General features: G+C 51.8%; 1 protein-coding gene across 4 annotated transcripts in view; it reads right to left on the bottom strand.

Moving 5' to 3' along the window:
• NEGR1 (neuronal growth regulator 1) overlaps window positions 1-15,547 on the bottom strand; it is a 191,288-nt gene extending 175,741 nt beyond the window's left edge. The window contains exon 1 of one of the 4 annotated variants that reach the window (XM_019291630.3): window positions 15,429-15,547. In XM_019291630.3, the coding sequence (XP_019147175.1) occupies window positions 15,429-15,532 (104 nt within the window). In that variant the 5' untranslated portion in view covers window positions 15,533-15,547. Of the gene's footprint in view, window positions 1-13,965; window positions 14,257-15,428 lie in introns of those variants that run through there. The other 3 variants (XM_039556362.1, XM_039556365.1, XM_039556364.1) reach the window with 3 other exon arrangements.
• Between the last annotated feature and the right edge of the window lie 596 nt (window positions 15,548-16,143).

The raw sequence follows: 16,143 nt of genomic DNA, 5'->3' as shown, positions 1-16,143 counted from the left end.
GGCACAGCCTCCATCGGCCACGGCCGGTGCCAGAGGCTGCCCCAGCCAGCCACACATAAATTCATGAACGTGGAGACTTAAATTCCATCACGAGATGGATCTGGCCCGGGTGGGGCACTGTGCCTCTCACTTAGGCACAGCTATCACAAACAAGTATTTACCAGCTCGCCCAGAGTGTTTTCTGCCACACTCACTCACCTCCCTACAGAATGTGGGGGGTTCATCCATAACCACCATTCAAATTCAAAAATAAAGTGATTTAGGAAATAAATTCTCATTTAGAAATGTATTTACAGTCATGTGTCTTGGTCCTCTCATTCAAATGTGAAATCTGTTCCTCTCTCTGCCTTCCCTGTTTCCCCGAGGAGCTGGAGGCTCCAGCCTGGCAGGGAGCTCTCCTTGTCCGTTCACACATGGGCTCTCCCACATTAAAGACATTCATTTACAGGGGTTATTCCTGCCTGATAACCTGGGTGTTAAGACAAATACATTATTCCTGGTGAGATGGAGAAGCTGGAAGCAGAGGAAACTCTGAAGCAGATACCAAGAGAACGGGCTGGAAAAATATTCATCACCAGGGTCTGAAGAAATGTCACAGAGCAAGGTGGTGTTTCTTAAAGTACAAAGTTGTTCATTAATCAAGACTAAAAAGCCCAAAACCAGGAGTTTTCACAGAGTCACAGAATTGGTCAGGTTGGAAAAGCCCTCTCAGACCATCGAGTCCAACATCCCCAGCACTGCCCAGGCCACCACTGCCCCGTGTCCCCAGGTGCCACATCCACACAGCTTTGAAACCCCTCCAGGGATGGGAACTGACCCTGCCCTGGGCAGCTGTGCCAGGGCTGGGCAGCCCTTTCCAGGAGGAAGTTCTCATTTCCCAGGGATGTTACATGGAAAGAATCTGCAAGGTTTGGAACGAGGATGGGCAGGAGAGCCAAGAGAGGACCAAGCTGCCAAGCAGGATGGTGATGGAAAAGTCCTTTATTGGGGACTGGCAGAGTGAGACAGAAGGGATTTTGTTTTCTTTCAATGGAATGTTTGAGCTCCTTGGTAGGTATCGACAAGGACAGTTCAGCAGATGAAATGAACATTTCAGTTTGCAAATCCAGGATGCAAATCTGAAACACATCTCTGTGTCATGCTCATGGAGACTGCAAGCTAAATATCCAAGAGCAGAGAGAGAGGAAATGAGGGAGTATCCATGGGGGTCCAGAAGGATCCAGAACCTGCCTGCAGGGCAAAAGTGTGGAGTAATAGGATTCTTCAAAAGGGGAAAAAATTTTTTTTAAAAAAGGAGGAATTTTATGAGGTTTACTTAAAGAATGCATTCACAGCCCTATTCATGAAACCATCCTTTGAGAACAGATGGTCCATAACCTAAATAATTTTTAGTTTAGGCTCCACTTTTGCAAGAAATCTGAAATATTCTGTTAACTGCTGTAAAAGTCTTGCCCTGGAAAGAGAAGCTGATTAAATCAATGTAGAAATAAGTTTTAAAGGATCTTGCCTGAACCCTTTTCTGCACGGCTTGGCACCAACGTAAGGCATCCCAGCTCCAGCATCACGGAAAGCAAGGAGCTGTGGCCCATTTCTGTAACACATCCACTGCAAGAAGGAAGTGCCACAGTTCTGCCAGAGCATCTGAGACGCAGTTTTCCTAAAAATATCACTTCCTGGGGAAAATGGAGCACCTGTGTAAGAAGCACCCTTAAATATTGCCTTTTCAGGTTCCCAAACCCACTTACTCAGAATATACATTGCAATATGGAGCCACATTTGCAGCCCAAGCTCTGCTGAAGTCAAAGATGATCATTAAACCACCTAAATCTTCATTTCCTTCTGCATCACACCACCAGGTCCAACAAATCTTTATGTGGAGCAAAGGCTTTTGTTATTTATAACCATTTTCAGACCATTTTTCAGTATGGATTTGAACTCACACCAACGAAGAAGATAAAATTACCTTCCTTCTTAAATAATCAAGCCAGTCTACTAATGTAAAATTAATGGCATGGAATGAAAATGTTGGGCAGTTTCAAAATAAATTAAGTGTGGAAGCAGGTTACATTTAATCAAGCTGTCATGCAAATCAGCAGCCTCACTCGGTGAGGACTATTTAAAGAACTTCTTAGCTGGTGAAAATGTTTTCGGAACCATCACAGGAACAGTCTCCGTTTTGTTAAGGCACGGGAATGTTAAAAAGCTCCCCCAGAACAGGGTCAGAATGTCGATCCCACAGAGCATTGCTGAGAGGGAAGCACCACATCAGACTCTGGGGGCAGCCAGAGCCAATATTCCCAGAAAATCACTGAATCTGGGGTGTTACACACAGCTGCCAGAACAAAACAGGCAACCAAAAACAAAACAAAAGGAAAAAGTAAAAGCAAACAAAGACATGAAAAATACCAAACCAAAACAAACCCCAAGCCAACCCGAACAAACAAAACAATTATATAAACACAGAATTCTTACAGGGAGAAATTCACAGAATCCCAGACTGGTTTGGGTTGGAAGGGACTTTGAAGCTCATCTCCTACCAAACACCCCCTCCCACTGTCCCAGGCTGCTCCAAGCCCCAATGTCCAGCCTGGCCTTGGGCACTGCCAGGGATCCAGGGGCAGCCCCAGCTGCTCTGGGCACCCTGTGCCAGGGCCTGCCCAGCCTCCCAGGGAGGGGTTTCTCCTCCACACCCAAGCTCTTTACCAGCAGAAGTGCCTTGGGTCTTGTAACTTATCTGCTTTTAATTTATGAATAATGTGTTTTCTCCCCAAATCTGGGAGCAATTATTTTATGTTTTTGCCGTGGTGACACGTTTGTGACCCGCTCACACCAATCCTGGCACCAGGTGCTGGAGGGAAAAGGTCCCACGGCTCGGGAGGAGCAAAGAGCTCCCTGTGAGCCTCATCCCACGGGGTGCAGCGGTTCTGAGGGAACGTTTCGAGTTCAGGCTTTGATGAGTTCCAGTGCAGCTCAAGTGGCAATATAAATACTGGGTAGCTCAGGGTGCCTGGGCTCTCTAAAGATAGATCCCTGGCACGCTGGGGAGCTCGGCCACCTGCACGTTTGGCTCTCCCTGGCCTGTGGCCTCCTCTCCCAGCATCGATGTGGCTGCAGTGAGGCTCCTCCTGCCCACGGAACAACATCATTCCAGTCAGGGAAACAGCCTGACTCTGAACACTTGTAAACGCTTGGGATTTCATTCAGTAACCCTTGGAAGCTCCCCTTTGCCATGGGCTGTGCTGCCTCCTGCTATCTTTTATATCAGCCTGGTAAAGGGAACAGCAGAGGAGATGGTTTCCTGTAACCAAATTTATTTTCAATTCCAGTGTGATAGTTCTGGGCTGACTGCCCTGAAAAGCTTGATTTCTGTGAATTTCACCCATTTTTTTGATTGTGTGACTTTGCATGTTTTATACACATCCAAATCTATTTTCCAAGATTAACCAAGTGAGGGTTCAGAAGGAACATTGTTTTGAAGCATTAATGGAAATAAAGAAGTGGAATAGAAGGTTAGGGATAACTCAGTGCATTTCTTTATCTCTGTGAGTTGAGGTGGTTGTGACTCAGGGCAGAGCCAGGCCAGGCACCAAGAGTCCAGAATTGGCCGTGGGAAGGGGGCACTCAGAAGTTGTCCATGGAGCCCAGAAGGTGTTTGGGTAGCTGATCTGCTCAGTACAGCTACAATGAATCGTGAGGAGAATCCAGCACCTCACTGAGAACAGCTCAGGGTAAATATTCTGGGAGTGATGCTTGGAACTGCAGGTGCAGAAACCAACCCAACACCAAGCAAACCAAAGCTGGAGAAGGTCACTAAAGCTGAGTTTGTGAGAAATCCCGAGAATCATGGACTGATTCTTCTTTGGGTTGAAGAATTTCTTCCTAAATATCCAACCTAAATCTGCTGTCCTGCAGCTCAAAGCTGTTCCCCCTGTTCCCACAGGATGTCCTGGGATCCCCTCTGCCCCAGCCCTTCAGAGCCACCACAGACAGCACTGACCTCTTCCCTCTTACTGGGGACAATCAGCCAAAATTCCCCCCCTCCTGCCTGGTGCTCATCCACCATCTCCTCTCACAGCTGGGCTGGAAGAGGCATTTTCACTCCTGGCTCCCCAGGGAGGCTCAGCCCAGCGTGTCCAACCAGCCTGGGGCCACCCCCAGCTGCAGTGCCCCCAGATAACCTCATTATCCACATTTAATTTCCAGGCTGTGGTTTGTGTTCAGTGCTTCCACCTTCACACTACCAGAAATGTAACAGGAAGGAGGTTTATACAGGTTAAAAAAATTTCACAAACTAAATACAATAATTAAATTAATCTGAAGCTAATTTCTGACCATGTGCAGGACTCTATACTAAAAAAAATAAATAAAAAGAGCTGTGACAAAAGCTATATTTTGCTCTCTCTTCCTCTGCTCTTTAATAGTCTCTGAATGAAAAGTCTAGTACAATTTTCTAGTCCACTTGCTCCAGCCAGGGGGAAAACTGCTCGTTGTAATTAGGCCACTTTCATAACAGATTTCCTCCCACCCCTCCTCCCGTGGACGTGACCAAGGCTCTGCACCTGGGAACTGGTGACCTCTTCCCTCACCAGTCAACTTCCCATCACCTCCCCTCCCCCAGGTTTTGGTCCCTCTCCTCACCTGTCCACAGGGCACGGACAGAACAGCAAAGTCTGCAGAGAAAATCTCTCCAAGAGCGTTGGGTTTGTGACCGTGGCACCCGGGCATTTTCCTGAGGGGCCGCCCTGGCATGCACTGGGTGCCCTGTGTCCAGCTGGGCAGCCCCAGGACACCCTGACCCATCGGGGTGGGGCAAGGCTGGCTGAGGAGCAGGGAGTACAACAACAACTACAGACACCGAATTGTCTCACACAGCCACTGCAGGGAGCAAACAGAGCCCTCCATCCCCAGAAAACCCTTCAGATCCTTCTGGGATCCCCTGGGAGGGTGGGCAGGCCCTGGCACAGGGTGCCCAGAGCAGCTGGGGCTGCCCCTGGATCCCTGGCAGTGCCCCAAGGCCCCCAGGCTGGACATTGGGGCTGGAAGCAGCCTGGGACAGTGGGAGGTGTCCCTGCCCGTGGCAGGGGTGGCACTGGGTGGGCTTTGAGCTCCATCCCAACTCAGTTCCACAGTTCTGTAGGAATCAGAGACAGCCCAGTGGATTTTCAAGCACAAAGTTTTACCCACCACAAAAATACCTGAAAAAGAACCTGACTCACCAGCCTTTTCCCCTCACTGTTCGTATCAGCATTGCACGACATTTTTAATATTTAATTTGAGATTTACTTAACAGTCTGAACAAGAGTTACAAGAGAATTCCGCACTGGAGTGGGATTGGGATGAGGAGCCTGGTGAGTCCAATCACCAAGGCTGTGCCTGAAGTGCCAACGATGCCATTTAACAGAGAGAGAGACCTAAGGCAGCACCTGGACTGAAACATTTTCACACTTTTCTGTACAACACATGTAAAGAATGTGATTTTGCCAGTTTCCTGATTTAATTCCTAGGAGTAATTCAAAATAATTCTGATATAACACATCAAGATAAATGCATACATGCTTCTATTGAATCACCCTATAATTTTATAAATATTAGCTATTACACTGTATTAAATTTATAAGCAAAAATACTAAGTAAGAATATTATACAAATAAATGTTTTCTTTGTTAGATAGGATTTTAATCTCTAAGCAACAGAATACCTGCAAAATTCCTGTATCTTTCATACCTGTCAAAGTAAACAAGCAGCTCAATACTTCCTACTCCACAGATCCCAAAATACACCAATTTAATCTCAGTCCTCTCGAAAACATTGATGCCCAGTTGTGCTCATTTTAAATAATTGAGTTCATCTGATCCAGCCCCCCATTAAAACCTGCTCTGTCACCATGGTCAGACAGAGAGAACTGAAATGGCTGGGTTTAGGCAGAAGGCTGGGCTTTTATTTATCTGCCTGTTCTTGCCAAGACATCCATTCTCCTCTCCACCCTTGGAACCTCATCACTGCCACTGCTCTGTCAAAGTGCTTTGGGATTTTACTAAGAATTGCATTCAACTCCTCTGAACATTCCACGTCCAGGACAACCTCACCTGGAATTCACGGCAGTGTGTTCACGCTGCTCAACCTCCTCCAGGGCTCTTTCTCAATTTCAGTCATAATTAAGCTAAAAGCATCTTCTAAATTTAAAAATCTGCTAGAACAGATCTACTCTTGAAATTTGCTTCACTTATAATCAAGAGACCCAAAAGTCCTTAGGAAATGCCTACACGAGCAAGATTTGGGGGACTGACAGGAAGGCAATTCAAGACAACTTCCAGAATGGAAAAAAAAAAAAAAAAGGAATCCAGGAACCAGAAAACTCTTTGAAAGCTGTATCACCTCAGTGCCTGTCTTTGGTTAAAGTCAGCACCAAAGCAGCAGCAGTCCCACACCAAGCAGGGGTGCCAGAGGCAGCCCCAGCTCCCCTGGCAGGAGCCAGGGCTCCCCTGCACACTCCCAGCCAAGGGGCTCCCAGCCCCTCGGTGCAGAACAGACGGACTTTGCCATCTCCAGTGTCCTGGAAGCAGCAGAAAGGCTGCATGGAAAACCACCCACCCCTTCACCCTTGCTGAGGGCAGCTGAACCTCTGCTGCTCTCCTCCATGCTCCCGTGGGTCACAGCATGGGAGTTTTTCTCCTCTTCCCTGATGGCAGGAAGAAAACTTTGACATTTATTCAGCCAGTCTGGAGAAAATGAGAATTTCTGTATCTTAGAATCACAGAATCATTTGGGTTGGAAAGAACTCTGAGCATCAGCCATCACCTTGCTGAGCCCAGTACAGCCCATCCCTGCAGGCTTCACTCTCCACCTCACCTACACCTTTCTGGAGCCCCACGTGAGCAGCTGTGAGCCCAGCTCAGCACCAGAGGAAGGACACCCAGCCAGGCTGGCTCAGTGTCACACACCCAGGAGATGCTCCATGGACACGAGGTCTGTCAGGGGAGACTCAGGGTTAGCAAGCCCAGGGCTGGAAAAGCAGAAACTCAGGAGGCCTTGACCATCCCAGTCCTCCACTGGGAAGGGCTGAGACAAGAACTGGGGCTCCAACAGGCAGTTCCCAGCTCCCTTTGTCACTGCTCAGAGCACAGCCCTGCCCCTTCCCTGCTCTCCCACCCCCACCAGCCACAGCAGCCTCTGACCACCAGGATTTGGGTACGGAGACTCTGATCCAATGGCAGATGGCATCAGAGATAAGGTACAGCTCGTTCTGAACTGTGTCACCAGCTTTATCCCAACGTGCCACTCACCAAAGTGCCATCCTGCATTTACAGCTCGATTTTGAAACCAAGTGACACCACAATTTACTGGAGGTGAAGGTTATGGGGGAGCTCCTGTGTCAAGCTGAGCGTTTCCAGTGGGTAGCAGCAGCCACAGGGAACAGGAGAAGAGACTGAGCTCAGCCACACATCCCCCATATTCCACTTCTCTGATGGATCATGAACCAGCTCATTCCCGTTTGGCTGTGGGACAGCCAGCCCTCAGCAGTGCCCCATCCCCGAGGCAGTGCCCGGCCAGCCCTCAGCAGTGGCCCATCCCCTCAGCAGTGCCCCATCCCCTCAGCAGTGCCCCATCCCCGTTTGGCTGTGGGACAGCCAGCCCTCAGCAGTGCCCGGCCAGCTCCATGCCCTGCTCCCGCAGCACTGCCCACTGCCCTGGCCTCACACGTTTGAGCCAGGGTTTCAGCTCCCTAGGAGAGCCCACTGGGATACCTCTTGGCTACCAAGAGTTCTCCAGATGAGCCAGAGAAGAAGCAGCCTAATTCCAGCACCTTTGTTCAACAGTGTGGGGCTGCTTGGCCCATGGGACCAGTCCCCTGGGATCCTTTCCCTGGGACATCAGCTGCACTCAGCTCTTGCACATGGTGACAAGAAGAAAGTCATTAAGTCTCTGTTTTCTCCTCAAAAAACCAGCCCTTTGGAACAAATCCCAGTTTTCATCTCTTACTGACTCCTTGTTTTGTTAGTTCCTCTGCAGAACAGCTGAAACATTCACCATTATTTAAAATGATAAATTATTTTAATTTACGCTGACTTTATTTATTATTGCTGCACAGACAAGAGGCAAGTGCCATAATGTGCTTGTTTAATAATTGGCAGGGATTGGGAACGGGAAATTCTTATGCAAACAACAACTTCATTCACTGGGGGTGTGCACAGGAGCCTGAACGTCCCATGGTCACATTTCAGGAATGAAGCTCCATGGAGCTGAAGGATTTATGACCCCAAATTGCACCAGAATATCAAGAGTATGGAAGTCAAGAAAGGAACCTTTTGAAGTCACAAAGGAAAGAAGGGAACTTTTCTGTTTATTACACTCTCCACAGACACAACTGCCCACGTTCACAGCTGCACCCAGCACCGGGCATGCACTGGGGGCACTGCAATGCTGGGATGCACAGAGTATCCCAAAATTCCAATTGCTGCATAAACTCCTTATCCACCTGCTCTTCCTGCTGCAGAACTTCCTTTCCAAATGCTCAGCTCTCAGTAACACCAATGACAATGGATGGATGTTTGACAGATGTGTCACCAGTTTTCCAGGACACCATCACTCCCTAGGCAAAGACTCTCAGCTATGAAGCTGCCCCTGGTGTCAGCCCCACAGCCGGGACCCCTAAAGGGCCCTGCTTTACAAAACCGATGGCAGATGGGCTTCTCCCCCCTGAACCACCCTGAACATTCCCTGGAGCAGAGCCACTGCAGAGAACAAGGAGAATCCCCTGTGTTCCTACAGGAGTGAAGGAGACAACTCCCAGCTGGGAAAGTCGTGTTCAACAGGCAGGGAGAGCTGTGATCCCCAGGAGCTGGAGGGAGCCACATGGAGCCCTGAGTCAGGGCCCAGAATGTACAGAACAGCCTGTCCTGGCACTGCCCTGGCACTGCCCTGGCGCTGCCCTGGCGCTGCCCAGCCCCACGGCCAGGGCACACGGTCCCTCTGGGGGCACAGCGTCACACTCCCCATGTTTGGGGCAGCAGTGGTCCCAGACATCAAGAGCCATGAGGACACCGAGAGCTGCTCCTCCCATTCCTCCAGTGGGAACTTCTCCCACAAGCAGAAGAACTTAGGAAGAGAAGAAGTTGAGAAACTCGAAGAGCAGACACCAAAAAAGGCAGAGTTTCAGAGCAGCCACTTCCCGTGTGCCCAAACCTTTGCACAGCAGTAAAACAGCCCTGGGCAGGGCTGGGCTGCAGGCACAGCCCATCCAGCCTCACCTGGGGCTCATCCAGGTGTTTGGTGTCAGCCCCAGGTGTCCACAGCAGGGGACAGTGCCACTGCCCACAACACGGACCTGGAACTCTCCAAGGTGCACGGAAGCAGCCAAGCCGCACATAAAGGATTTCCAACTCAGCAAACAAACCAAAAAGCCCCAAATCTCCTGATCTATGACCAAAAAAAGGCGTTTTCCTACAATCACCCCTCTCAGGTGACCACTGGCTGCCCCAGCCTCAGACAACACTCACCCCAGGTGGCCAAAGGGACCACTGTGGCCAAACACACGTGGCTGCACTTCACTGACCTGCTGGCCCAGAACTGACCCCTGGATTTCCAAGCCAGGTTCAACAAGAACCCACCCTCTCTGTGACCACAGCTGGACACCGATATCTGCTGGACAGCTCCCCCTGCTCCTTACTGCCAGCCTTCAGGAACCCGGGCGCAGGGACTCCAGCTCAAGGTTTAACCCTTTGCAGTGAAGAACCCACAATATTTTACAGACTGCAGAGCACACATTCCCTAAACTCCTCTATAATCATCTGCTGGTAAAAAGATCTTCTGCTTTTTTAACAACCATGACAACTTCTAAAGCCCAATTTGCTGCGCTGACACAACGTAAAGGTACGATAAAGGTACTCTCACTTAGACTTGTTTTCATTATCCGTGAGCTTTGAGGAAAACAAAACACACGATAAAAACCCTTACTTGCTAGAAAAACCCTTTTGATCATTTTCAGCTTTGCACATTCCGATCTCCAGGGGGATTTGGGTTCCAAATTGCAGGCGGGGTCGGCAGGCACTGCTGACACATCGCTGTCCCCCGGGTCAGGTAAAGCCAAGAGAGCCCCATGCACACATCGGCCGTGCCCGCAGCAGCTCCAGTGCGGCGGGAAAAGGGGAATTCTTATTTTTCCACAGCAGCAGAAATGCCTCCTGCTGCCATCCTGAGGTGAGCTCTCCCCTGTCCTCCCCACATCCCCGGGAAGGGGGGAGCAGCCCCCTCCCAGGAGGAGGCAGCCTCTGTTTGCCCTGAGTGTCCAGCCCTGCTCCCGGGGCAGGGAGGGAGGTGACACGGGAGGTGACCCAGGAGGTGACACGGGAGGTGACCCAGGAGGTGGTGACAGGGGCTGCCCCTGCCGGCTCCCTGCCAAGGGCTCTGCATTTGTCACCTCTCCTGAAACACTCCTCTCCCGAAATTGCTGCTTGTGCTGTCAGCGAGATGGATTTGCTGAAACACAGGGTGATCCCTCTCCGAACAGGGGATCTTGTAAAGGGTCATGGGAGAAGCCTGGTTCTGGAAATACAGCCTGGCTCCTGAATTGCTACCAGCCTGCAACGCAGCAATTTATTCCTTTAATAAAATCATGGGTTTAGGACTTGCTCTCTCTTTCCTCGTGTGTTCTCATGAAATCTTAACCGGCTGCCTGGGAAGAATATAGAAAGGCTGCTGGATGGAATTCTGCTGCTGAAAAGTAGCAGCTTCCCAAAATTGTTCTGCCGTGCAAAACAACTGCGTTACTGACAGAATTCCTTAGAACTTCAACAAACACAAACAGTGCTGGGACTGTGGGGATCCCTCTGGAACCAAACAAAAGGGACCAGGCTTTAATTACTGAGGCTGCAGAAATAACTCATCACAGACAGAACTCCTTGGCTAAGGAGGGATTTTCTTTAAGATCCCCATCCTGTACCAAAACAGGTGCCCAGTGACATCCTTGGCAAACTTTCTCTTCCATCAGTCCCTCGGGAAGGGACACCTGGGCACTGTGACTCTGCCAGCGTTGGGGAGTGCTGGCCTGGGAGGCCACGGGAGAATCCCAGCACCCCTGTGCCACCTGGGCAGCAGCAAAGCACCATCCAGCCCCACCTTGGGCCTGGGGAGGACACCCACCCCTCGGGGGGACATGAGGGTGAGGGGTGGGGGTCTGGCTGAGCAAGAGCAGCACACAGGGAGTGATGCTCCAGGGTGCCAGGGAGGGAATGGTCCTCACAGTGTTGCTGCTGCAGCACCAGGAAAATGCTGTGTGTTTGATCCCAAATTGGTTAATTACACTGATATATGAATTAACTATTTAAAATGGGGGAGCTGGACTACTTATTTTACTTTATGCCAGCACACAGAGGCTTTTCCTGGAAGTCGTCAGCATTCCAAGGAGCCTTTATTCCTGATCCTCAGGCAAGACAACGAAACCTTGATGTGGGAGCTGAGGCCAGGGCCCGGCTCACCCACCGTGGTCCCGGACTCATCGAGAGGCACTCTGTGCCTTCTCCCCTGGTATTCCAGCACAAACAAGGACTCCTGAGGAAAAGTTTGTCCTCATTTCCACTGGGGCATTTGTCCTCATTTCCACTGCCCCGTTAACCCCTCAGGGCACGGGCTGATGTGACCAGCTGCAGCCAGAGCCCCACTCGGGGTGTGAGCCCCACTCGGGGTGTGCGCCCCAGCGAGGGCACCCGCAGGCCCTGGCTCGGGCTGGCTCAGCCCCCAGCCCATAAATCACCCTGGGCTCCTCGCAGCCACGGCAGAGCCGTCCCTACCCCACAGCCACGGTGTCACCAGGAGCCGGCCGCACCCACGGACGGGGGACTCCGAAGCCATGGCTGGCAAAGGGCAGCTGAGCCCAGAGCAGGGACGGGGGGGAATCAACGCGTGCCGGCCACAGGGAGCCCACGGCCACCGGGAGCCCACGGCCACCTGGCCATGAGCGCCTGGAACGACGGAGCACAGCCAACTTTGGGTGCTGCGAGGCACAGCCACTGGAAGAGCTGGATTCATGTGGCTCCAGAGCTGGAGGAACAAACTCTTTTTTCAGCACCCAAATGGCTTTTTCCAGCTCGCTGGAGTTTGTATTTAAATAAGAGCCAATTTCCAATACTGCCAATACCTACAGCCATTATTTTAATGCACATTGGGAGATATTTACAATACAAGCACCCAGCGAGGGACAGCCTCAGAGGAGCAGAGACGATGGGCAGTGAGAGACCCGGGATGAGGAGCCTGAGGCTGCTGCTCTCTCTTTTTCTCCCCCCGTGATCCTGCATCTCCCCTTTCAAGTTACCAGCTTAAAACAGGACAACCCCAGGTTTAAAGCAAGCCTGCCGAGGGCACGGGAAATGAAAGGACTTAACCAGAGGGCACAAGGAAGGAGACCCAGCTGCAGCACACAACATTCCAGCATCCCATCACTCACCCCGGGGCTCGGCAGCGCTGCCAGCATTTCCTGTAGCAGCCTCTCTTTACAAAACACACACTGGCCCTCCCCAGTGAGACCCGAGCGATGCTTCCAGCCTAGAGCTCCCATTTCATTTATGTAACCCACCCAGCTGCACCAGCACCGGGCTCCAAACACAGCCTGAGGCCTGGCAGCCCGGATGTGTTCCAGCTGAACCCCCCAGGAGGTAACCTTGGGAGCAATCACACCGTTTTTTAATAACACGGTTTTAAATGTATTTAGATACTTAGAGCGTTTAATAGTGGCTGAGTATGTCTTAACAGCCTGTGAACCCACCAAGTTACTTTCTCTGCAACCTGTAAACCTGAAACAGTACAAATAAACCACTTTTAAATTATTATTTCCTTTGATTCTCCATTTGTGCCACAGAAAGCACGAGGACCTGAGCACGTCTCAAAATACAGAGGATAATTGAGGTACACATAAAAACCACTTGTCAGCTGCCCTACATAGACATCTACTGTATTTTCAGGAGCTACTACAACAGGAGCAGCCTAAAAGCACTTGCAAATCCCTACCGAAAATGCCTCATGCAGCATTTTACAGCACGCTGCTGGATCATTAAAAATGCTTATGGATAAAATGCATTGAAACCTGGAGATTTCCCTGACAGCCCAACAAAAAATAGTAACAGCCAGAGACTTCATAACTGGGAAGTGCTGCTAATTAAATCAGAGGTTTCTCACCAGCCAGGAGCTTCAACCAACTGCAATCGTATTCCAGAGAAGGAGAAAATGGGGGGATTTGAACTACAGTAGGATCAAGGCAAAAGTACAACACATGGATAAAAAGTTAGAGTGGGGGCTGGGGAATAATCAAATCAAGGCAGAGGATTGCCGAACACAAACCAGAACGAAAGGTTCGAGTCGATTGTGGTGTCTGACTGCTGGTAAATAAATTTTGCTCCAGCCAAGAGATGAGGAGATACGGGAGCACAGGGTCCATCAGGAGAGGCAGGAACAGAGCCACGGGAAGCACAAAAATCTCCTCGTGGCATGGAGCCAGTACTCCAATCATTGAGAAACACAGAAATATGTATCAAAATAAATAATACCGATGCTAATGCTCCTGGCAGGGTGCAATCGTCCTCTCCCTGCCACAGCCCCACGCCGCTCGTTCTGCAGAGCTCCCAAACTGCTGCTGGAAGCCAAAACTGCATCATTTCACCCCAACAACCCATTTCTGAACTTCCAGCAACAGCCAGGGCTTCTTAAATAGAGTTTAAAAAGGGGAAACCGCAGAACAAAACCACCCCGAGGGCCGGCGAGCGGCCCGGAGCTGCAGGGATGCGGGTACCGGGTGGCGCTGGGGACAACTTCCCGCATCACCGGGGCACCCCGCGGGCAGCCCTGGGGCCGAGCGCCGCCGCAGCGTCCCCGAGAGGGGCCAGGGGCTCCGGCGGAGCCTCGGGCATCTCGGGGATGCTGCTGCAGCAGCGGCGACGCTCCGCGCTCGCATCCCTCCCGCCCGCGATCGCCTCCTACCTCAGCACCGCCGTGTCCCCTTTCCTGACCACCAGATTGTCCACGGCAGAGCCCGGGAAGTCTCCGCCCGGCGCAGCGAATCTCCCGGGAGGAAGGAACCAGCAAAGGCCGAGGAAAACGATCGCCAGCCACTGGTGGGAGCCCCCGGCGCTCCGCACCAGCGGCACCATCTCCGCTCCGCGCCGGCCCCGGCAGCGGAGAGCGAGCGCTGCTGCTCCCGGGAAGGGCGGCCCGGGCTCGGCGGCGGCGGTCGGGCACCGGCGGAGCGCGGCTGCTCCCGGGCGGCCGCCGCAGCATCCAGCGAGGAGGGCAGCGCGCCCGCTCTGCGCGGCGGCTCCGCGGCGGCGGCGGGCGGTCCCCGCTGCCAGCCCGTTGCCACGCAGCCGTCGCCTTGGCAACCGGCCCGGCGGCGAGGGATGCTCGGCCCCTTCTGCCGGGCTTCCCGCTCCGCCCTCCCGGCATCCCGGCCCACGGGCACCCCCGTGCCAGCCTCCCGCCGCGCCGCATCCCGATCCTCGTCCCGGCTCCTCGTCCCGCTCTCCCCACAGAATATTTAATGGAAATCGGCCACTTTGCCAAAAGCCAGCGCAGAGTCACAGCCCGTGCTGAGGCAGCAGCGCTGGAAACGGCACCAGCAGCCCCAGTCAGGGGCCACTGGGACATGCTGGAAGCTCCAGACCTTTCTGGAACAGAGGGTCGGGCCACTCTGGTACCTCCATTTCCTAACATTCTACCTAGGAAAAAAAGACTCTAGGCTAGAGACCTTCACCAAAGAGCAAATAAACCACTGACAGGTTATTTCCCCAAATTCTACCAGGAAAGCCAGAGATCCTTACCAAGGAGAAAGAAAAATCACCAACGGATTATTTCCTAAAATTCTCCCAAGACATTCAGAGGTCTTCACCAAGGAGCTAAAACCCACTGATCTGTTATTTCCCAGAATTCTACCAGGGCATCCAGAGCCCTTTGCCAAGGACCTAAAATCCACTGATAGAGTCTTCCAGGATATTTAGAAGCCTTCACCAAGGAGCAAAAACCCATTGCCGGATTATTTCCCAAAATTCTACCAGGACAGCCAGAGACCTTCACACCAAGAAGTGATAAACCATCTATATTTTTCCCCAAATTTCTCACAGGGCATGTGGAAACCCTCCCTGGCAGATTCTACCAGGGCATCAAGAGCCTTTCACCAAGGAACATAAATCCACTGAAAGATTATTTCACAAAATTCTGCTGGGACACCTAGAGACCTTCAAAGAGGAGCAAAAAACCCCCTGACAGAGGAACTCCCTGTAGCAGCCAGGAATGAGCAGCCTCTGTCCCCCCAGGGGCCTTCTCCAACGCACACACAAACCCCTGCCAGACTGGCAAACACGTGGAGCGGGGAGCTCTGTTTGCTCCCTGTGTTTACCCAAACTCCCCCATTCCAGGTTAAACACTCAGCACCAGACCCCCGGCTGCACCTTGCTGGGCTCAGCCTGGATCCCTGCAGGAATTGCTCTCCTCCATAGCTCCAGAGAAGTTGCGTAAGCGCCGCTGTGGAACAGGAATTCCAGGAGTACTCCATGGGGCCGCTCCGAACATTCCCACAGCGACTCGGGCACATCTGGCCCACGCAATGTCACCGCTGTCCCTCCCGCAGCCCCGCCACCCGTGCTGCCAGCCCCAGCCCCACATGTGCCACGCTGGCTCCCTCTCATCCGCTGCCAGGGTGCGGATCCCTCCGTGCACCGGCCTTCCCCACCCACAGTTTGCATCAGAAGGATTTGAGAGTAGAATGTTCCAATTAAAAAAAATCTTTAATAATCAGGATGCTTCTACCGCTCGCTTTCGGTAAAGCCAGATCCCTGTTCCTGGAAGCTTCTTCCTTCGTTACCACATCCCGTGAGACCTTCCCAGCTGCCAGAAGAAATCCGAGTGTACACAAAAGGGAATTCTTCCCCTTCTTCTGCGGCACACGATGCTACAGAGTTTCCTTGATAAGGACAGAGAAGGGGAAGAGAGGGATTGGCTCCCTCACGGTGGCACTGCCTGGAACACAGAGCTGCCTTTTAATGTTAAGCACAAGTGCCCAGTGACACAACTCCTGTGTCACACACGCAGCTGCCACAGCCTGCACTGCCCAGCCCTTGGAACACAGCAGCAGGAGCTTCTCACAAGCACAAGTTGAGCATGAAG

This window comes from Corvus cornix, chromosome 8, assembly GCF_000738735.6.
Source record: "Corvus cornix cornix isolate S_Up_H32 chromosome 8, ASM73873v5, whole genome shotgun sequence".
Taxonomy (NCBI): domain Eukaryota; kingdom Metazoa; phylum Chordata; class Aves; order Passeriformes; family Corvidae; genus Corvus; species Corvus cornix.
This window is presented reverse-complemented; position numbering and strand designations above follow the sequence as displayed.